This window comes from Telmatherina bonti, assembly GCF_933228915.1.
Source record: "Telmatherina bonti genome assembly, chromosome: 11".
Taxonomy (NCBI): Eukaryota; Metazoa; Chordata; class Actinopteri; order Atheriniformes; family Telmatherinidae; genus Telmatherina; species Telmatherina bonti.
In genome coordinates, this window is record NC_136629.1 from 24,768,347 (window position 1) to 24,791,027 (window position 22,681).

General features: G+C 36.8%; 2 protein-coding genes across 2 annotated transcripts; one reads left to right on the forward strand and one right to left on the reverse strand.

The window, feature by feature from the left end:
- The first annotated feature begins 530 nt into the window (after positions 1-530).
- On the forward strand, positions 531-12,302 carry elovl5 (ELOVL fatty acid elongase 5). Its single transcript, XM_079248334.1, has 7 exons — positions 531-661; positions 4,860-4,924; positions 5,028-5,215; positions 8,251-8,422; positions 8,827-8,951; positions 9,204-9,338; positions 10,868-12,302. Exons 2-7 carry the CDS (start codon positions 4,867-4,869, stop codon positions 10,994-10,996), a joined length of 807 nt encoding a protein of 268 aa, XP_079104460.1. The 5' UTR covers positions 531-661; positions 4,860-4,866; the 3' UTR covers positions 10,997-12,302.
- A 2,150-nt stretch (positions 12,303-14,452) lies between these two features.
- Positions 14,453-21,451, reverse strand: fbxo9 (F-box protein 9). The gene is made up of 13 exons (XM_079249347.1): positions 21,312-21,451; positions 20,517-20,588; positions 19,429-19,542; positions 19,293-19,350; positions 18,894-18,993; positions 18,369-18,499; positions 18,126-18,240; positions 17,861-17,979; positions 16,072-16,162; positions 15,605-15,700; positions 15,415-15,508; positions 14,947-15,101; positions 14,453-14,857 (listed from the first exon to the last, which is right to left on the reverse strand). Exons 1-13 carry the CDS (start codon positions 21,312-21,314, stop codon positions 14,749-14,751), a joined length of 1,257 nt encoding a protein of 418 aa, XP_079105473.1. The 5' UTR covers positions 21,315-21,451; the 3' UTR covers positions 14,453-14,748.
- Positions 21,452-22,681: the final 1,230 nt, after the last annotated feature.

Below are 22,681 nucleotides of genomic sequence, written 5' to 3' on the forward strand. Positions count from 1 at the left end.
TTCAAAATAAAAGTGTCTTTTTTTTTTTTTTTTAATTTACTTTGTCATTTATTCCCCTATATTTGTGTCCTTCTATCAAATGAATTACTGTATGGTTTTAATTTCTGCTACAAACTAACTTTATGAAAGATGTAAAGTTTTTACATGAAAAAAAACACTCATGCAAGAGATAAAGTTTTTACACGAACTGTAAAAAAAAAAAAAAAAAAAAAAAAAAAAAAAAAAGAATCATGCAAGAGATAAAAGTCCATACACTGTACTATGCTCCCTCTAGTTCCACAGCCTTGACATGCATGTGCAGGAGCTTGCCTGCAATTACAGAGAGACTGAAAGTCCTGATGTCATCCTTTTGACGGTGATTGTGGTTGCAACACACGGGGTCACCTCCTGGCTGTAACCCTACTGCAGGGCAACGGGCCAGACTGTGTGTGCGTATGTGTGTGTGTTTGTGTGTTCCTCCCACTTTTTTTCCCCCAATAAAGCGACAAGGCAGCACGTTGTACTCAGACCGGGAGTGAGCCAAGGTTACACAGTCGCTCTCTCACCCCACTTCAGAAGGTAGTCAGTCCGCAGCCCACAGCTGTATCTCCTCATCCACGCGCAACATTTCGCTCTGCATCTGAACAACAACGCCACAGGACTTCTGGCTGCCTTTTTAATGGTAAGACTTTCCTACTGGTATTTGCCATGTTGCAGCGCGCACGGAGTCACTATGCATGAGTTTGAATGATGCTGGAGCTATGACCTCCACTGTTCCTGTAGCCCTGCTGGCGACAGAAGTTTTCTGCTTGGTCTTATGTTCATTTATTCCTGCGTGGAAGTAAAACAAATCGTGATGTAATGACTGTCTTCCAGCAGACTCGGGCTCCAGTTCAGTTCGTAAAGTGCAGTTTAGGTTACACGTGTGACCCTGGTGAGAAATCACTGTTATACAATACTGTTGATGCAAAGCGGTGGCAGGACCCAGATCGTGCACACTTTTCCCTTTAACATGTCATATGTTCGCGATACGGCGTGGAAACTGAAGTAGCCAGACAAGAGCTGGAATATTTTAATTTACAGGTTTATGCTTAGTTGCCAATATTGAAGCAAACTTATTGAGGAATCACCTTGATGTGTTGTTACTGTGGGCTTATGATATTCACAAATTCTATTAGAGAGTGTAGGAAGGGTCCAGGGAGCTATTAATAGGATAATCTATCAACTACAAATGGCATTACATCCTTTATCCTTCCAAACTTTATCTTTTTAAATCTGTGTCATGTATGCATAGACTCATAAAGTTACATTAATGTTCATACATGGAGTTCCAGCAATGAAATTAACCAATATAAAGTATGATTTTTTACCTAATTTTAATACTGAATATGCCATTAAAGTGTGTTTTTAGTTTTTATTTGCGGTGAATTTTTAAATATCAGCATTTGACAATGAATTCCACTTTCCTCTATCAAAGTACTTTTGTGAAGTTTATGGAAAATATGTGAACTGTAATTTTTTTTTTTTTTTTTGGGTGGGGGGGGGGGGGGGGGGGGGGTGGTGCAAATACAGCAAATTAATATACCTGCAAACACAGGTAAACGATTTAATCGAAGCAAAAGTCATAGAAACATTGCCTGCAATGACCTGACAACATGCTTTCAGGCCATACACAGCAGTGTCAAATCTATTGCAAAATCTTTCCCAGTAAATTGCAATGTATGCCCAACCAGACTTTTGCAATTAATTTGACTGTTTGAAAAAACACTCTAATGTTACCATATAGAAGAAAGCGCTTTTTCATGGCTGGGGTAGGTAAAGCCAGGAAAGACTAACTGACTACAACATGCTCTCCTGTTGTGGGTCATCGTGTCCTGATTAAGGTCTTGCAGATTATCATGTTCTGGTGCAGCCTAATGCATTTCTAATAATCAGACCAAGGATATTACTGAACTGTGGTTGATCCAAATAAGCCATGTTCAGGGTGGATGGATGAAGCTGACAACAATGCGCTGTATGGTGCCGAAGCAGCATTTAAATGTGAAATTTTGCTTTTCTATTTTATTTTAAAAGATTTTTATCAGTTTGTGTAGATGAAATCACCACTGTGCCCCCTTCGTTTTCTTAGCTATGTTGCAGTAGTGATGGAAAAGCTGAATGGAGACAGATCAAAATCTTTTAAGGTCCCACAAATGACTTTGGATGTTGTTTGCGTCTATGAGTTTGTGTGGTTGGTGCTCCAAGCAGAAGCTGCAGAAGTTTCTGCCTCCTGAGGAGACCACTGTGCTCTGATTGGACAACTCCACTGGCCTGAGGAGGCACCGCCCATCATTCCATATCAGCTGTCCAGAAATTGATTCAAGACTGTATTTTATTGGAGGCTAAATCAGTGACACCTGTCAATGCAGGACAAATCATCTACATTCTTACCACCATTTTCTCTCAAAGTACAAACTTAGAAATTCTAATTCAAATTTGAAATTTTAATATTAATCTAATTCTTATTCTAAGAGTTTGTCATCTTTCAACTCACATACTAGTGTTAAAGTATATATTATACATTATTAATTTTATTTATTCATTCATATATATATATGTATATATATATATGTATATATATATATATATATATATATTTTTTTTTTTATATATATATATATATTTATATATACATATATAAATATATACATATATACATATATATATATATATATATATATATATATATATATATACATATATATATATATATATATATATATATATATATATATATATATATATATATATATATATATATATATATATATATATATATATATATATATGTGTGTGTGTGTGTGTATGTATACACACACATGAAAATAATATTTTTTCAGTAGCGTGCTGAGGTTTGCACCTTCATTTGGATTTGGAGGATCTACAATATCTCACAGTCTTAGAATTCAGAGGATCTACAATATCTCACAGTCTTAGAATTCAGAGGAATTCACAAAGGACATGTCTGCTGATATGTTCCCAGCTGGAGACACAGGTGTAGCGGCAATGAGTGGTGTTGTGGCCTGTGATGTAATTACACTGCTTTTAACATATGACTGAGAAATAAACAAGTGGAAATAAAGAATGCAGACCCATTGCATTTTCTGTAACTACAAGGTCTCATTTTTAGCAAAGCCTGAATAGCTTTTTCTATTGAAAGGTAAAAACAAAGGCATGCAGGAATATGGTTGTACTCTTGGGCAATAATCCAATATGTTCTTCAGGGTTTTTTAGGTTTACCATAAGAAAATGAATGCTGGAATTAGTGTGGGCTTTTGTAGGAGTGTAGGTGTGAATAATCTTATCACCACCTTATTTGAAAGTATGCATAAAATTTAACTTTTGTTATTCCTGAACAGCATGAAGCATTTACTATCACTTTATTATTATTATTATTATTATTATTATTATTATTATTATTATTATTATTATTATTATTATTATTATGATTATTATTATTATTATTATTATTACAGAAGCAGATCACATTCTTTTTTCATCGAGATTAAAGAATGCTTGGTAGGGATTAGAGATACAGGTTTGAGAACAGAACTTGCTGATATTAACATCTTTCATTCAAGCCGGACATAAACAGACATAAACATTAAGATAGTGTTGTGTAAACTGACTTCTGCTTTATATCACCACTCTCATCTGATGGTCTCAAGAATACAGTATTAGATTGTAGATTAAATATGTTTGTGAAAAAAAAAATACATGGCATTTATTACAGAGGAATAACTTAATAACATACCCAATCAGTCAAAGATATATTTTAAACAGTTGCTAAGGACTGAGTGATAAACAAATGCATGGCTATCACAGTATGACGACTTTACCAACACGCATAATTATTCCTGTAGCAAATTAGTGCTGATAAATCTGCACATTGCGACTGTGTTATCAACTCCAGTTTGCGAGGCAGAGACAGTGCGCACCAGTATTAACAGATTTGTGGTTGATCTCTGCACACATCTGTTTGCTGACTTTTTCATTTGTCCTCCTTTCTGACAATCAGCCACATCATACATCATCACTGATGGAGATTTGAAGCCAGACGTTGAATGCATTTAGGTAATTTAGGTAATTAAACTGCAAGTTTCCCCCCTGTCTGACCATCTCAACCATTAAAATGGCACAGTAAGTTTGCAAAGACTGCACATAATTTGCAGTTTAGCATTTTTGACAAACTACCCTGAAATGATGTCAGATTTGTTTTTGTTGTGGCTACATTTGCTGTAATTGTGGCTTAGAGAGCAAACACTCCCCAGGTCTCCTCATCTCAGCAGAGGTTTTGGCAGTGGCCTGTTGTTTGGCTGAGAGTCTTTTCAGCACCTTTTTTTTTTTCTATGTTGTTGTACTCTGTAAACTTTAGACCATGACACAAATGACATGCAGACAAAGTTGGAAAAGCTGTGGAGCTAGGTTGGGAGTTAATAAAAGAGACCAAAACAGAGCTACAAAGAGAGCGCAGGACTGGCAGTCATTAAGTCAACAGAAACATTCATTCATTCATTCATTCATTCATTCATTCATTCATTCATTCATTTTCATAACTCCTTAGTCCTATTAAGCATTGCAGGAAACTGGAATCTATCGCAGCAATCACTGGGCCAGAGGCAAGGTACATCCTTGACAGGTTGCCAGTCCATCACAGCACCAGAAACATGATTTCCAATCAATATTATAGCATCTGAATATCTAATAAAAGTTATAATATTAACTTTAGGTGTGTATATGTGTATGGTGTGCCGCTTTGTAAGCTCGTTTTTTCATGTTTTTCTGAATATAATTCAGGGAATGTATTATAGAGGGTTTATTCCTTCTTCATTCTGTTGTAGGTGAGAAATGGAGAGCTTCAACCATAAACTGACCACTTACTTTGAGTCATGGATCGGTCCCAGAGGTGAGATGATATTATTCATTTTTCTGTTTTCACCTGCAATGTTCTCTTTTCTCAAATTTCTTATCCTGGCCATCCTCTTCATTTCTTCATGTCCATGTTTCAGATGGGCGGGTGAAGGAAATGCTGCTGCTCGATAACTACCCGCCTACCTTTGCTCTGTCAGTCATGTACCTCCTCATTGTGTGGATGGGACCCAAGTACATGAAAGACAGGCAGCCATATTCCTGCAGAGGCCTCATGGTGCTCTACAATCTGGGCATCACGCTCTTGTCCTTCTACATGTTCTATGAGGTAAGCAGACTGCTCACCACTGAGAGACATGCGGAAATGAGCCAAAATAATCAGTACAAAGTCACAATGTGGAGCCATATTTGCAGAAACATTACAAGAAAACAGGAAAAACTGATAGATTTACATATGCTACAACTTTGCAGTGTGTTTTTAAACTATACTTTTGTTTAAATAAATTTGTAAAATTATAGACGCTTACATTGAGTTAGTTTTGCTTCCTGTTATTTCAAAGTTTGATTGCTAATTGATCAGCATCAATTCATTTTATTGTATTTATTACTGTCTTGGCAATATTTATAGCTTACCATGATAAATTCTCTGTTTTGTTCATCTACCCCCCCCCCCCCCCCCACACACACACACACACACACACACACACTTTCCCCTTCTCCTGTTGAAGATTGTCAACAGGCGATTGAAAAGTACAAGATGTAATTGCTCAAATAATTTAAGTAACAAAAAGGAAGAAAGAAATAATGGTTACAGGCAGCCAAGTAACGATAAACAAAAACACTGTATTTGACAAAGTTGCTCTTTTTAAACAAATAGTTGCTCAAGGACATTTTTACTTTTAGAACATCATCAAACTTGTGTTGAAGTGTCTTCATGAGGAAAACACTGGAGTTAAAATGTTAAATAATGAGGTCAAATGAAAGCAACAGGTCCAAGAGTCAAAGAGAAAGACCTTTGGAGAACCCAAAACATGCTGTATTTCAAAAATGGCCAGTGCAAGTTACAGACCTGTTTTAGGTGGAGGTAATAATCTGAATGACCAGCTGTTTATGTGCTTTACAGAATATGACACTGCAGCAATGTTCATTCCCATCACATCATGGTTGTTAACATTACAGATTGGTCAGTTGCAAAGTACTCCTAACTGAAATAAAGAGCATTTCCCCAAACATCTGAATGCTGCTTTAAATATGTTGTTAAAGCTAGGACACTATTATCTTAGCCCAGCATATAGGAGTGGAAACAGTGCGAAAGAAACATTGTTCAGCCATTGCCAGCTAACATTATTTATATTTTTTATATATTTATATATATTTTTTTTTATTATAAAACATGTAAAAAGCACAATCTTGTCCTAATAGTTTCTTTGTTTTTTAATCTTTAACCTAAGCTAACATGTGACAACTGACAGCGTTATTAATCTTTGCATCTAAATTACTAATTTCATAGATATCATTATTTCCCTTATTTAACTAGAATATGTCTTCAGCATTGATTTTGACTGGATACAGGACAGCCCCTGCTGATGTCTTACAGAAAGTTGAATGTGATAATAATGTTATCAAGGAGTGAGAAGGGCACAGCTGGACACTCTCGGGTTCATTGTTTTAGTCATTAAATCCCTCATGTGCTCTCACAGACATCAGCACAGCCAACTATTGTTCCCATGAAAACTGCTTTTTTCTAAGCAGCTGACTAAGTACATGAAAATGATGTACAGTGATGTAAACAAACAGAATTCCAAGGCAAGGTTGCAGAGTTTGAGTCAAAAAGAGCTGTATAAGGAATAGCAATGTGACCAAACTCAGAAAAAGTGAGTGTTGATTTGTATGATTTGACCACAAGGATGTCAAAACCTTGTGACACACAACCAAGTGTCTGTGGATGTCAAAGTCTGAAGTGTTTGCACTTCCAGCTGGCAGAAGCTTCTTGTCCTTTCATCTGCATTGCGTAAGGTCCAAGTGAACTGTGCCCTGTTTGATTCATTAAACGCTGCACTCTGACAATGCCCCTGCCAAGACGGGAACTTTTGACAGTGCAAAAGCACTGTTACCTGACGTGAATCAAAGTACAAAGCAGGTACAGCGCTGTTCTCTGCTCTCTGTCAACTCGCCAGTGCACGGGGGATAATCATGCAGTCATTCATTTGTTTAATAAAATGGAGAATATGTTAAGTACGCTGAGACGAATGAAGTTACAGAGATCATGTCTGTGTACAAATAACTACATAATGTTGAAAATGTGACACAATCTTCATTCACCTACAGATTCCTAAGCTCAGTTGAATATTGTTTGACAGAAAAACAAAAAAAAAATCCAGAAAAACTTGTTTCAGTTGTATAGGTGATGCATAGTTTAAACATTTATTTAAAAAAAAGATTACTTTTATTTTCTCATCAGTTGCAAAAAAAAAAGTCATGGCAACGTGATGCAGCCAATATAGGATCCTATGTGTAAATATAGATGTGTTTGTGTGTGGTTCTTTATCAGTAAGAAAAAGAGTCCCATGTAACAGTCATTAATTCCTTGAGTTTCACTTGTATATTGTTTTTTAGCATTGCAGTGTCTGCCTAAGTGGCCTTTGTGTTCAGAGATTTTCTATAACACTCATTTATCATTTCTCTTAATGTTTTTGTCTGCAGCTTGTTGTAACTGCATGGCATGGTGGCTACAACTTCTATTGCCAGGACACCCGTAGTGCGCAAGAAGTGGATAATAAGGTCAAACAGTCTGGCATAATCCTTTTTGTTCATTGCATGGCTTTCTTTCTCTTCTTTGTGTTTTTGATGCAGTTTAACTGGAAAGAAATACACAAGTTTATATCTTGTTTCTCTGCAAATACCTACTTCACTAAGGCAAAAGAAATGTTAATAAAAAATATTCAGGATTTTTTTTACCTTGTAATTTATATCACGAGAACCTGTAAATCCCAGCAGATAAGCCACAGAGACAGGGAGCTAGTTTAATCTGTCATAGTGACTCTGTTTAGTGTCCTTACTGATCTCTGCAGTGGAGGTGAAAACTAGGCTCACAGTGAGATGTGCATGACTTTGCAATTCTGCAGTGATTAAATAAAAAGCTTTATCGGTGTTGCAATGTTACAGATAGTTTAACTCCTTCTGAACATTCAAGGGCTGGTTAATGCGTGATTGATTAATATTGTGCTGTGTGTGTATCTTTGCTTTCTGGAGTCCATAAATTCAGTATTATTCTTTGCAGGATTAAATCTGCCGGAAATATTCTCTTCCTTTTTTATATGAGACACATATTTGACCACTGGGTTTTGCTTTGTCTCCTTTCAGGTTATAAATGTCCTTTGGTGGTACTATTTCTCCAAGTTGCTTGAGTTCATGGACACTTTTTTCTTCATACTACGGAAAAATAGTCACCAGATTACGTTTCTTCACATCTACCACCATGTTAGCATGTTCAATATCTGGTGGTTTGTGATGAACTGGATACCATGTGGCCATTGTGAGTGTCTATTTTTTTTTTTTATTCAACTTTACCTCCCAGCACGTCAAATCCTTCCTGTAACCATTTTTACTTTTTAGCATCACAGTGAGATGAATAATTTAGGTGCTCCCATGTAAAAGCCATTAACCTTAAAAACAGCTTGTTTTTTTTGCAAAAACATCAAAGGAAACAAAGTGACACACAGTGACCTGAACCGTGCTGCAATGTGTAAGAACATTTTTGTGCTTTGCCAGGATACATTGTCATGAAACCCCAAAGTGTTGGCTTATCATACTGAAAGACTACTTGAAATCATTGTTGTCTTTCTTGCTCCCTCTGTTATCGTTGCACTGCAGATTTGCAGTTGTTTGTGCTGTAGATGCATAACTTGTGTGTCTCTTCTCTTTTTTGTTTGTCCTCAGCATACTTTGGTGCCTCCCTAAACAGCTTTGTACACGTTGTGATGTACTCTTATTATGGCCTCTCAGCTATTCCTGCCATCCGGCCGTACCTCTGGTGGAAAAAGTACATCACACAGTTACAACTGGTAGGTGTACATCTTTAAAGTTCCCATTCCGTCCAGAAACAGCAGCACTGGAGTGTAAAAAAACATGAAGCAAGTATGGAGCTGTTTTACTATTTGTGAACATTTATGTTTAATACTTCTGAAGGAAATGACCTAAACTTTACCAGATTTTCCACATGTAAATGAAGACAACAGAATAAATGGACATTTTTTTCTGAAACTCAGCTGGTCTCTTGTGTCAGAGTGACTGTGTGGGTTTTGTTTCTTCCACAGGTCCAGTTCTTTTTAACAATATGCCAGACAGCGTGCGCCGTCATATGGCCGTGTGGCTTCCCCATAGGATGGCTGTGCTTCCAAATCAGCTATATGTTCACGTTCATCATACTTTTCTCTAACTTCTACATCCAGGTGAGTTATTTTTACAGTTTAAAGCAGTTTTTCTCAATTCTGGTCCTCAGCCCCCCCCCCCCCCCCCCGCCCTTGCCCTGCATGTTTTATAGGCAACCCTACTTTAACACACTTGCATAAAATAAAGTCTTCATTGAAACGCTGCAAAGAACTTGATGAGGAAGTTCTGTAATCTGACTCAGGTGCTTTGGAGAAGGATCATGACTAAAACAGGCAGGACAGGGGGGCCTGAGGACCGGTATTGTGAAATACTTGTTTAAACCTTCAGCTTATGAGTCATGACAATCCAACTGTGAACTGATCCATGTAGCAAGCATGACACATTGTTTGTTTTTCCAATCCCTTTCGAGCTCATAATTTATCAGTAGGTGGGTTTTCAAACCATCCTAACCTGGCCTGGCTTGCTTCATGTGGTTAAATCTTAGCTCATTTGCAGGAATTTCATTAGGCTCCTTTTGTGTGACAGATGTGATGGAAGAGCATGGAATAAAGGAATTATTGCTCATCACACACCTCTAAAACATGTTTAGTTATTTAACTGCTGAAATCCCAACAACCTGTCGTTGCAGGTTGTCAGCTGTTTTCTATACAGCATAGTTATGCACACAAGTATAATATATACGGTATTCTATTATGCCACATCCTGCTGAAAAAAAATAAGTTCCTCTGTGTTTGATTGATACAAATCATTTTAGGATTTGGTGACTGCAGTCGGTACAACAAACACCAATAGATACACAGGCAACTCACCTAGGTGTAAAACATCTTGGTATGAAGCCTGATCGAGACGTTTGTCAATGAAAACAGACTATTGCTGTTGAGAACACAACAAGCCTGTTTTCCGTTTATAATCCAGTTCAATAAAACTTTTACCCCCTGTAGCAGATCCAGACAGATTTCTGTTGAGCTGCAGTGATGTCTCTGTGATGTTGGTTGTTCTCTCCTATAAGTTCAGTTTGTCCAGAGATATTCTTAATAGTCACTTTAATGTATCGCCAGTGTTGGAGGCGTTTGACTGACACGTCATTAGAAACTGAAAAAGCACTATGAGAGCACAGACCTCTGCCAAGCAGCTCATTTCCACCCATATTGGGATTTCCACCCTATGTTATGATCCTACATTCATTTTCTGTACATTATTAGATTAAAACATAACTTTAGTTTTTATAAAAAATTATAATATTAATAGCCAACTATTTGTTAAAAACATAACCGTCTTGTTACAGTTCTTTTTCTTTTTTATTTCAACAGTAAAACCTTCAACTTCAATGTCTTTACAAATGTGTGTTATGGAAATAGACTGGAAATAAAGAAATAAATAAAGTGTTTTTAAGACACTGTAACCCAGTTAAGCAGTGTTTTTAACTTTTCTAAAGGGGATTATAAACTTGAGTGCACTCTGGTGGCTAAATTACATAAAGTATGCAGAAACATAAGAAACCAAAATTTGATAGATATTATTTAACATTCAAACCTATTCAGTTTGCATTAACATTACATTCCCTCTGCCTCTCTTTATCTTTTTCAAGACTTATAAGAAACACATTGGTTCTCGAAGAAAGGAGATTCAAAATGGCGCTTCTTCATCATCAAACGGTCATGCTAATGGAACACCATCGATGGATCACACTTCCCCCAAGAAGCTGAGGGTGGATTAACATTTGAGAAAGTATCACTATGTTTTCACTGTAGTGTGTTAGCAAATGCTGCTTGGAGGTATATGCTTCTATATCTTTTTATGTAGAATAATCTAGCATTCACTTCAGATAAAATAAGCCATAGCCACATATAGTATATTCATTTTTTTTGCACACATTACTACTTACACTAATAAATAAATTTAAATATTTGAGAAGAGTAGCCTAGTATTGTTGATGCTACATTATTTGCCTTCCCCATTTAGTTTTTTTCCATTTCAGAACAAAAATCTCTTGGTACTAGCAAACAAACACACTTAGACTAGGTACTAGCAAACAAACACACTTAGACTAATTCAGTAATGCTTTATACACCAAAGGTCCAAAGATGAACAATCAAAAGCGTTGCCAGATAAAGGTTTTATTGCACATCATGGCTCCAAGTTACTGGACAATTTAAAAACACCCAATGTTTACTTTAGCTATGGCAGTAGGGGTTCTGGTGTAACTATGGTAAACATGGCTTTCTTGCCTGTGTGGTTGCATAATCCCAAATTTAGTCACTAATTTCTGCAGACAAAGGAAAACAACAAAAAATAGCATTAGTAGAGCAGGATCTCCAGTTTGAAATGTAAGGAAAACAAAAGTGTACACCGTATATGCATGTGTGAGGGTTTACAGAATAAGCAAGTTACTGGGTGAGGAGAACGCAATTGTGATTTTTATGAACACAATAAATTACCAGTTCTATTTAATGCCAGTATTACAAAAATATGTTTCCTGTTTCATGCTGTGTAGTATCTGCAAGAGTTAACACCTTAAATATATTAAACTGAATAAGGTGATGCACATTAGGACTTAGTGAAACTGCTTATACATATAATCTACACATTTTATATCTTCACCTAGAAGTCAAAAGACCCCAAAAAGAATTAAAATAAAAATTATGACAGAAATTTTAATAGATGGAGATTAAATATTATATCTCTGAATGGAATAAGTACAAAAAGTCAGCCTATCTGGTGTAAAGCTCTAATGCTTCAATAGACCTTTATAAGAGCCAACATTTTGGCATGCCATGGCAGGAAAAACACAAGTTTGTTTAATGGCATCAATGATGACTAAGTTTCCAGTTACTTTAACAATGAACTGGAACACTACGTACAACAGCAGGACCTTCCCCTTTGTGGAATTCAGCCATCACGAAGAGCTCAGTGAATTTCTTGCCGTGGCATGTCAAAAGGTGTATAAAGAAGCTCTATTTATGTAACTTAATATTTCCTTCAACCATTCGTCATTTCTGCGTATCAGTTTACATGAAATTTAATTCAGCATCATTTGACAGATAATTGTAGACTTTGTAGGTGGATTGCCTCAGATCTACTGCTGCATACATATATATATATATATATATATATATATATATATATATATATATATATATATATATATATATATATATATATATATATATATATATATATATATATATGTGTGTGTGTCTGTGTGTGTGTATATAACTGGGTTAAAAATATGTTATACATTGTGCTTTATTCACTGTAACAAATTAAAAATAAAAACAAATTGATTGTAACCCTTCCTGTCATTTGAATTGAATTGTCTTCACTGGTTAGTGAGGAAAAGTCTTCAAATAGTCCTTTTTCTTAAAGAATACCAAGTGGACCTTGTCGTGTCAAACAATCATGTGGTTCCAACCAAAAAAGAAAGATTCAGTTAACTTTTTATTTATGGTGCTCATTGTGTTTAAGTCTTCACCAGGTGGCATTCTGTGTGTTATGGCAAAACAGCTTTGGTCTTGTCTGTTACAGGAACATTCTTTTTTAGAAGTCCTATAGTTTGTTATTGTTCTGCTTTGCAAACCAACTTTGCTGTCATGTTTGTTTTAGAGAAAAGACCTGATAATTAACGTCTTGCCTTCCCTCTGTGATTGTGGATAAAACTAGCACTAATATTTGGGATTTGGCCAAGGCCTCACACATTTTTGGCATTCTTGGTCTTAAATGTGGCCTTTTTTTTCATTTATTTGATTAACAATGTGGATTGTTATGTAGAGTCAACGTGAATTGACTACATATTTTGTCACGATAGAAACACAGGTCATGAAAGAGCTGGAGGGGATACATCTTCCTAAACATATTTTCACAGAAATATCTTCCTGCTCTCCCTTGCTTGAGAGTTAAATTTTACTCAAATGCAAACATCAAGCCAGTGATTTGTGTTGAGACACCACCCACTTTCATAGCTCTAAGCTCTTCGTGTTGAAGAGGTACAGCTCTGACCTCCTCTTTAAGAACTCTGAGTGCAGACTGGATGGATGCATTGAAAGATTGCCCTGCAAAAACAGTTTAAAACACAGTGCAAGTTAGTGGCATGCCTGCTGGCCAGTCACTGTCAAATGATGCCCTTTCTGATTGATCTTTTGATGCCATGGCCTCAGTTGATTGTGCAGTCCATTGTCATGGCAAAGCCATCAAAGTTCATCTTGTTTATTTTGGAATAAAAAAGGCATAAAAAACTAGTTTGGTTTGCTGTAAACAAATTAAACAAACAAAAATAACAATTTAATGTGGGTGATTCACGTATATAAGGGGCGACATCATGTAGCTGTTCTTCCTACAGTCGATTTGCCAAGATGGATGGTTGTACAGACAGATGTAAAAGCTGTATTACTGTTAATCCTCCCAGCAGGAATATTTCCAAAATATTAAATTTCATCAATTAAAGATGAACAGTTTGGACTGTATGTGTCTCTAACAAAAGCTACTTTCATTTTTAGGAGATTTTGAAAAGATCACCTATCATTTTTCCACCCAGTGGTTATGAGTTAGTTTACTTGAGCAATGTGTTGAATCTCCTTTAATTTTAGGAGAAAACAAAAGGGCAAAGAAAGCAGATGCTGAAGTTTTAGAACCAGATCATGTGGAGGAAAATGATAATTTACCTGTGCTTGCATTTATAATCCTGTTTGTATGTTTTACTGATCAGTTTGTCTCCTAATGTATCCACTTCTGTTTGAATCAATTTGCTTACAAATTTAGTGAAGATGAGATTTTCTTTAGGAAAAAAAAACCTTAAGTTTCCTTCACCACAGCCAACTGCAGGACATTTTAATAGACTCAGCTAAACTGAGGTCAAAAAGCAACAAATTATTTTAGTCTAATCCAATTCAACATCACATTTTTTTCTACAAATCCTGTTGGCTGTCTGCGCTTGGTTCCCAGAAAATGTAATGCATGGATTATACCCATGTGTCCACAGTGAGAAAAAATACTGTCCAAGTCAGGAATCGCATCTGCAATGGCTTTTCACTGAGGTTATGCAATAGGATCTTCATAGTTTTAGCATAGTTTCATAGTTCTACCATGAGTCAATACTTCCAATGAAACAACAAATATACTCAAGAAAATATGAGCTTCTCACAAATCACTACAGCAAACCTGATGTTTTGTTCACTGTTTATTTGAGGAAGTGCAACATGAACCTTCATTCCTTGGAACAGGTGGGAAACGTTGCTAATTAGTTTAGCTCTCAGCAATTAACTGTAATTTCTGATTATCAGAAAATAAGTAGTATTCTATTAGACAAACTTGAAACATAACATGCTCGTGTGTAGGAAACATGAGGGTTTAAAGAGCCACACTATAATCCTGCTGCAGCACAAACTGAACAAGCTGAGGGGGTATGCATTTATTGACATGATGAATAAGCCTCTTCTGTGATCTGCATGGGATCCTATGAGGTCTCTCTGATGCTTACAGAGGCTGCTCAGAGAAAGCAGTGTAACTCTTCACACGTGCAAAGAAGAAAGGTGAATACATCTTGTCCAAGTCGAATGTTGTGATGACTGTTTCCCCAGTCAGCCTATGAACACAATTAATATCGAGTTTAGAACAAACACACATACCCCACCCTTCCCCTTTTCCATGACAACTGGCACTTCACGGTCTTACTTGTAAGTGATGTGGCAGGAGTGGTGGATCCACACGAGCTTACTGAAACTCTGACGCCCCCTGGAGGACAGATGCAGTCCAACGTGGAAGCTATGTTCAGCCTCCGAAGCTGGGTTCCGCCTGCAGAACCGATTCCTTTGAAACTCGGTTGCTTTCTGTCAAGAAACAAAGAAGCAATCCAAGCTGACTCAGAACCTGATTGGTCATTTTTAATGGGACTGTGGAAGAGTTCACAATGAAGGAAAAGTCCAATTCCTCAGTAATGTGCAACATAAAAAGATTTCAGTTCAAAACTGAGCAATTAATGCCCCAATCTGACATTAACTGAAACAATTTTGTGTTTTACAGTATATATGTTTGTGTGTGTGTGTGTGTGTGTGTGCATTTTAGCTCATCTATTGTGCAGGTGCATGAGAATACTGTATATTAGACAAAAGTTCAGTTCAAAAACATGAAAAACTTTCTCACGTCCTCCTTTTTCTTGCAGACAACAGCAAAAACTTTGGTTTGATTGTCTGTCTCGTGTGACAGACGAAAATGACCAAGTAGAGCAGACTCCATTCTGTGAAACAAGATATGACATGAATTACTGGCACATTTGATGCTGTCAACCACGCATCATGTACTCCATGTGAGTTTGTGGAAAACATGAACGTACCTGGTGTTTCTAGTGCGCAAGCGGGGAATAACAGACAAAGGGTCCTCAGGGGTGGTAAGCATGAGGACGTGGCCATCAGGAAAAAACCGGAGGTACCTGAAATAACTACAACACTTAGAATATGTGTCCGTGCAGCTCATAATGAAAAATTATGTGATGACCCCATTTGTTCTTTATATAACCTGCACACCATTAACTGGTTTAACAATGACAAAAAAGTAAGTTTCCACATGTTCCCGCCTTGAGCTGCCTTCAGTGTGTTTTAGTTGTGCCTGCAGTGAAATCTGTTATTTTGGACTTAAAAAGTTTAGCATGGGTCATGGTGAATGACGGGAGGTGTCTGATCCCAGAGTGGCTGTTGGTGGAAGAAGGAAGCCTATCTAGCTTCTGTGTTTACAGGAAATCTGTAAATAAGCACAGGTAAAGAACACTGTGATCCATTTCATGTGGGCTGTAATGACCTTTACCTGTAGTACTCAACATGATGCCAAGCCCTGTAGAATCCATCCAGTGACTCCTCTCCTTGACGGATGTATGATGTCTTGCTGATATAAACACCTGAGGAGAGATAATATTAAGGGAATTCAATTTTATTCACCAGCTGTCCAATAATAATAAGAAGAAGAAGAATAAAAAAGCTCAAGCTGAAATCTTTAGATTTTGCAGTAGCTGGCTGAAATTTGTTATTTAATGCATTTACATGTACTGCACGTTGAGGGCTCTTATGTTGCAATCGAACAACAATCTAGTCAAACCAAACATCCAAAACCTTGCAGTGCATAATCATGTTGCCTTCATCTGGACAAATACCAGAATATAAAAATGATGCAAAAATGTAATTTCGCAATGCAATGTAAACTGTGTATACTTTATTATTGTGTAAAAACCCAACTAGGGACGGGCATTGAAAGTTTGCCTTGGCTAAAATGCTGCAGTATGTGCCATCATTCATGGAGCATACTTGTCCCTATCAAATAAAATAAAATAAATAAAATAAAATATAATACAAATAAACCATCATCTAGCACAAGGATTCTGTGCACTAGTAGCTTAATGCTTTTTAAAAATGATTAATTATTATGAATGCTTATTTATTAAAATTTACTTAACAGTTTTTTGTCACTGAACTTTTTTGCTGAAATATGGAAAGAGGAAACCTTTACCACTAAAACAGGTTGAGATAATCATGTGTGAAGCCATGACAGGTTGTAGAAATAGTTTTTGTCTTTATTTTGAACGGTAGGCTTATTGTTCAGTCGTTCTTTGTAGAGAATGAGTTATTGTTCTTAAATGTTCTTAAAATCAAAGACAGGTTGGATTTTGTCATAGAAGTGACCAACAAAGTACAAGAAATCCACAACTTAAATTCCTCAACTTAATGAGACTTTGAAGTAGTACATGTCCAATAATATATATCAATCAGAAATGATTGTTATGCAGTTTCATCATTTTTATAGTTATATTAATTTTGAAGGAAAAAAGATAAGTTTGACTCACTGCATTTGCACAGAATATGTGATATTAGAAGGACTGTTCATCTTTTTCATTGTAATTTTAATAAAAAAAAGTTCAAGTTATTACATGCCCCCCCCCCCCCCCCCCCTTTTTTTTGGCAGGGTTAGTTGTACCAGGCGAATATGTATTTTTAAGTCTATAATATCATTAGAAAAATCTGGAAAACACTTCAGTTTGCTGTATTATGACCACAAATTTAAATTAATTGTGAGGACCGAACCATCTCCTCCTCTCTCTAAACTACCTTGCTGCCATGATTCTGTCACACACACTGATTCATGCTGAGGCAACGAGCTTTTCGCTTACGTTACGAACATCAGTAAATATCAATGACTCCATAGATGTTATGAAAATAATTTATTTGTAACTTCAAATTCATGAGAACTCACTCTAAAATAGCTTTTGATGTCAACTTTCTTTCCTTAGTTGCTAAAGTTCAGACTGAAGACAAAACCAGTGTAAGCGCTGGTATCTTTCACCAGCAAGCACTAGCCTGAAGCTCAAGCTCTTTCAGTAGTGAGGGACAGCAAGGATAAACAAATCATGTTAGCAAGACATGACACTGCAGAGCCAATCATATCAGTGGAAATGTGTAATAGGACAGAATATATAGCAGCAATGTTACTATATGTTCAAATGTTTTTGGGCATAAGCTAAATATGATATGATGTTTTTATGATCTGATGATCAAATAGAAAATGTTAGAACTGGCCACAAAGATTACAGTAAATGTACAATTACCATCAAAACGGACACGCGGCCTCTGCAGAAACATCTCCCTCCATGATTTGAAGGGTACAAGCTTGGTGCAGTTCCGTCCCCACACCCTTAAACAAGCTGAACGCCAAATCTCAGGGTCTCTGACAGAAATGAAAGGAAAGCACAAACAGAAAAGTTAATGTAAATCAAGTAGACAGATCCCGATATTCATTTTTAAGTTCATTATGCAGAGGCAACTTAAATTCCCAGACCCTAAACCTGAAACTCTCAAGGCAGCAGGGCAGACCTTGCACAAATGTAAAACCCTCGGCACACCAAAGAGAGCTGCTCCAGGGCTCGCATGTCCAGATCACTTGACACAACCCAGCGAAAAATGTACATCAGGATTTCCCGAGGCAACGCTGCAGACATATTACATAAAACCAATTAATCACAAGGCATATACACCGATGGGGACTTCAGGTGAGTTTACAAACCTGATCATTGGTGTGTAATGTTTTGTTTTTTTTGTTTTTTTTTTTTTTTTTACCTGAAATGTGCATCTGTGTCATTTCAAGTTCAGGAGTGCAGATCTTTGGAAAGGAGCTCTCCAGAGTGAGCTGCTGCTCAAAGTAGGCAAGTAGATCCTCAATCTCACCATCACCATTATTATCCTCAATGCTAAAAAAAAAAAAAGAAAAGGCACCATGTTCAGTTTAAGATGTGAGATGATCAAGTTCAGCATGTTGCTGCATTCAGAGAATGAGCGGACACTATTGAGAGGATGGAACAACACAGTGACTTTTTTAGACTTGGCACACTTGTATTTTAAGACATGATTCAAAACTGCAGACCTTGTGCAGCAAACAAACACACCAAACAGTGACAGTGAGATTTTTTCATTATGAAAAATGTGCAAAGACTGATGACACCATGGCTCTCATAATGTAAAGTAATTAGTTCAGACAGCATTTCTTTTACATGCAAACAGATGTTTATTGCTGTTTATTACTGACAAATACATAATAATAGATTTTATTTTAGCTTTTAATAGAAGGCAATCTAAAAAACTTACTAGTTTCCTCCAACTCTGTCTGCATCAGGAGGACGGCTGTAGTTGATTTTAAACTCAATGTCAGGCACAAGCTGCATAGCCAAGCGATAAAACTTTATAGCTGTAAGAAAAACATTACACGAAGGAAAAAAAACTAAATTTCTTGATGAATCCTGTTTAGATTTGCATATAGACATGACAGAACTGCATGTTTAGCAATTAAACAAACTCATTTACATCTTTCATGTAAGATGATAATTATAAAATAACTTCATGAATGAAAACAATTCTTATTACTATATCAATACCCTCTGAATTAACCATGTTTTTCTGGTGGTATCTTAAGAACTTGATTTTTGTTATTTATCAAGTCATCCCTTCTCTCGTCGTGTTTGATCACCAAACATGCGGCATGCATACCCTCATAGACAGCTCCATTCTGCTCCTCCTGAACAGCTCTCAAGAAGAGCTCTGTGGCCTGTAAGCAGACAACTCACATCAGTCATTCAACAGCTTACCATCTATTCAAAGATTGAAGAATTATTGACAAACTGACTTTTTCCTCCCGTGCAATTTCTTGAGTCTTCTTCAGACCTTTGGCCCTCAGAATTGCTCCAGAGCTTGGTTTGAGCTCAGACATCCACTGAGCTCTGAATGCATTGAGCTCCAACTGCAATTAAATTACAGCATCACTATGGTAAATGCAAATAAATGGATTAAAATATCAATATAGCAAGATTTATAACCATTATAGCCGATAATCAAACATTTATGTGGCAGCCTAATTATCATAAGTTTACTATATAGAATTTTTTTTTTAAAACGCAAATGACGTTTTTCCATAAATGTGCCAATTAGAACCTACAAAAATCTGACATTTGGAGACCCTGTAAGTGAAAGTCCAGATACAGGGTTTGAAAATAAGCAGTTTTGCATTTATTTATACATATTTGCAATTTAATGACACATGGCACTTTAGTAGGCTCCAAACTTTTATATGTAACCCGACAAGAAAGGTGTAGGCTGTTGAGACGGATACTGACATGTTAAAATTTTATTTTAAATTAATATTGTTTGTTCTAAAGACGCCAGCAAGCTGACTGGTCAGTGACAAACCTCTATTTATGACAGGATTTTGTTACTTTATCTGACAGTGTTCATCATATCAGAAAAAAAAATACTGGTTAGTCAAAAAAATATAAACCACCATCATCTGATAAATTAACTGAGTTTTCTGTTATAACGGAGTAAATAGAGATAAATGGTTTTTACATTTGGTACCCCAGAGCCACCATTTAGATTACATAACTGGGCGACACTCAAAGAGTTTCCACATTTGAGCCGAACTGTATACGGCTTTAAATATAGCTCAGCAGAGCTGTATCAGCTTTTCTGCTCAAACTCTCCTGATGTGGAGACTACAGAAGTCGAAATGGATTCACTTCAACGTTAGCCATTAACAGAATCCTCAAATGCATAATGTTTACTTAACCTTTATTTATTTAAACAGGGAGTAGTGCTCCATTAGCTATTTTGGTTAACAAGGTAAGGAAATGTCATCCTTGCATTTAGTACATTAAAAACAATATTTTACTTCATTACGAAGAAAGTGATCATGTTCAAAAGACTCAAAAGTTTTGTCACCTGAAGGTTTGGGTCATCTGTACTCTCATCTTCATCCTCTAATGTACCTCCAATATTTGCATTTTCTTCAGCCTGGACAAGAAAGCATTAAAGTAATATTAACTCCATGGTATTGAAGATAGACAAGCAGACAGTCTGCCCATATACACATATATAAAGATTTTGTTTTGGATCTTTTGGTACAGCTTCACCTTCACTTTGCACATAAACAGTCATATGGGAGGACGTGTATTCGTGTCATCTTATGATCATTGTACAATAACCCCCCCCCCCCCCCCCCCCCCCAATAGTGTGGCTTATGTAAATGTAACGAGCTGGTTATGACTTGAAAGTAAAATTAAAAAAGAAAAAGAGACAAAAAAACTTCTAATGTAAACTCACGAGCTGGGATTAGTTCGCATGAAATCGTTGTCTGCAGTGGGATAAAGTTCACTAAACCTAGATCACCCATTTATAAACCCTGCCTTACGTGTTCCCGGCTGGTCAACAACACGTTTTGTAGCAACATGGTGCATCTTGTTAGTAATAGTTAAGCTGTGTAACACATTTGCCTTATCGTTATCTATTGCGCCGTCTGTTGACAGTGGACACTCTCCATGTTTGAAATGCATGCCATTAGAGGACTAGTTTATTGCTTAGCTACGATTAACATGCAACATGTAAGTCTGTGTTACAACTATGTTAACTACCTGACCCGCGAACGGACTGGTAAACTACAGGTAACAGGTAATTAGCTAGCTTAGCTAGTAAGCTGGCTAACGTGTTTCACTCAGGATAAAGTACACGGTTTCTTACCATGACACCTTGACCAGAGGTCTCCTTGTTGTCTTCACAAGCGCTCAACAGAACCGTTTACAGTTCACGGTCGGAGAAACGGACAACGCAACGGACATATTTACGAGCTCGCAGGAACGCAGCCATTTCGCTGAGCAGCCCGGAGCCCCGGTGGTGACACAGGAAGTCGGACCGAGTGGTGAAGTCAGAGAGAGAAGAGCTCAGACAGGCGCCCTGCTCCGCTCCGGAGTCTTTCACCTTCAGTGACTTTAAATGCTCCCACGTGGATATAAAGAGGAGAGGAAAGTATAATTTCCATAAACAGACGACAGGAATATTATCAATTCTTAAATGTTAAATAAAGCAACAATATTGAATAATGCATTATTTTTGGATAAGAACAAACAAAACAACATCAATAGATGGTTATTAATTACTAGGTTAACTAGTGGGTCAAAAAAGGGATTTTATAACGCCCCCTGTCCTGTGATAGTTGCAGTTTTATATGATTTAATCAGCTATCTAGTTCTAGAAAAACACAAAGTTAGCATTACAAACATTGGTCTAATTAAATTGATATAATTACATTTTATGGCATACTATTTATTATTTCCAATCACTGAGTCAGAGTTGGATTGGTTACCAAAGTCAGCGAAACACTTGCTATTTATGTTGCATTCAAGATTTATTGTTATTTAATTGAAGAATCAAACAGTGATGCCTTTAAGTGGATGCGGTTTCTTTATTTTTAGTTATTCATCTATTTATTCATTGATTTAAATATGAGTAATCTATGTCTTACTTAATTTACTCTGGGTCTCAACCATGCAAATGCGTTAAATTCTCTCGTTGATTTAAAGTGGAACTATTATGTGCATTTCAAGCTAACTTATTTTTTATTTCTGAGCCCAGAAGGGTTGGGATTGATCGAGTTATTGACACAAATCGCTTTATTTACTTCAGACCGACCCTCTCCGTAGGCTGTCAGATCAGCCTGTGGACAAAACGAGTGGATTGAGACTCTTCCGCATTAAGCCCCGCCCCCCGCCACTGCATTACATCGGGAGCGCGCACCGCAGCTGCTTTCGCCATCACTGTAACATCTCATAAACAGAAGGATTAGGCTAATATTAACTCAATTAAAAAAAAAAAAAAATGTCAGCACATATTATACAACCCTACATGTTGGAATCTGAATCAGACCCTGAAAATGAAGTGGAAAACAGCAACCCACAGCAACGAATGCAGCAGGATGTCTCTCTTTGGTAAACTCACTAGCCATCGTTGGAAATAACTTTATCCGACGTTTTCCACCCGCCTGATGTATTTGTACATGCCCTTGTTAACCAGTAGAAGGTAACCAATCACCGAACCTTATACCCGGGGACGTC

Excerpts from the sequence above, each read along its gene's own strand:
- elovl5 (XM_079248334.1), top strand. The coding sequence starts at position 4,867 with ATGGAGAGCTTCAACCATAAACTGACCACTTACTTTGAGTCATGGATC. Across the intron at positions 5,216-8,250 it reads CCTTCTACATGTTCTATGAG|GTTATAAATGTCCTTTGGTG; the intron begins GTAAGCAGACTG and ends GTCTCCTTTCAG. Across the intron at positions 8,952-9,203 it reads ACATCACACAGTTACAACTG|GTCCAGTTCTTTTTAACAAT; the intron begins GTAGGTGTACAT and ends TTTCTTCCACAG.
- fbxo9 (XM_079249347.1), bottom strand. Across the intron at positions 18,241-18,368 it reads GACACAGATGCACATTTCAG|CGTTGCCTCGGGAAATCCTG; the intron begins GTAAAAAAAAAA and ends ATATGTCTGCAG. Across the intron at positions 15,701-16,071 it reads CATCATGTTGAGTACTACAG|GTACCTCCGGTTTTTTCCTG; the intron begins GTAAAGGTCATT and ends TAGTTATTTCAG.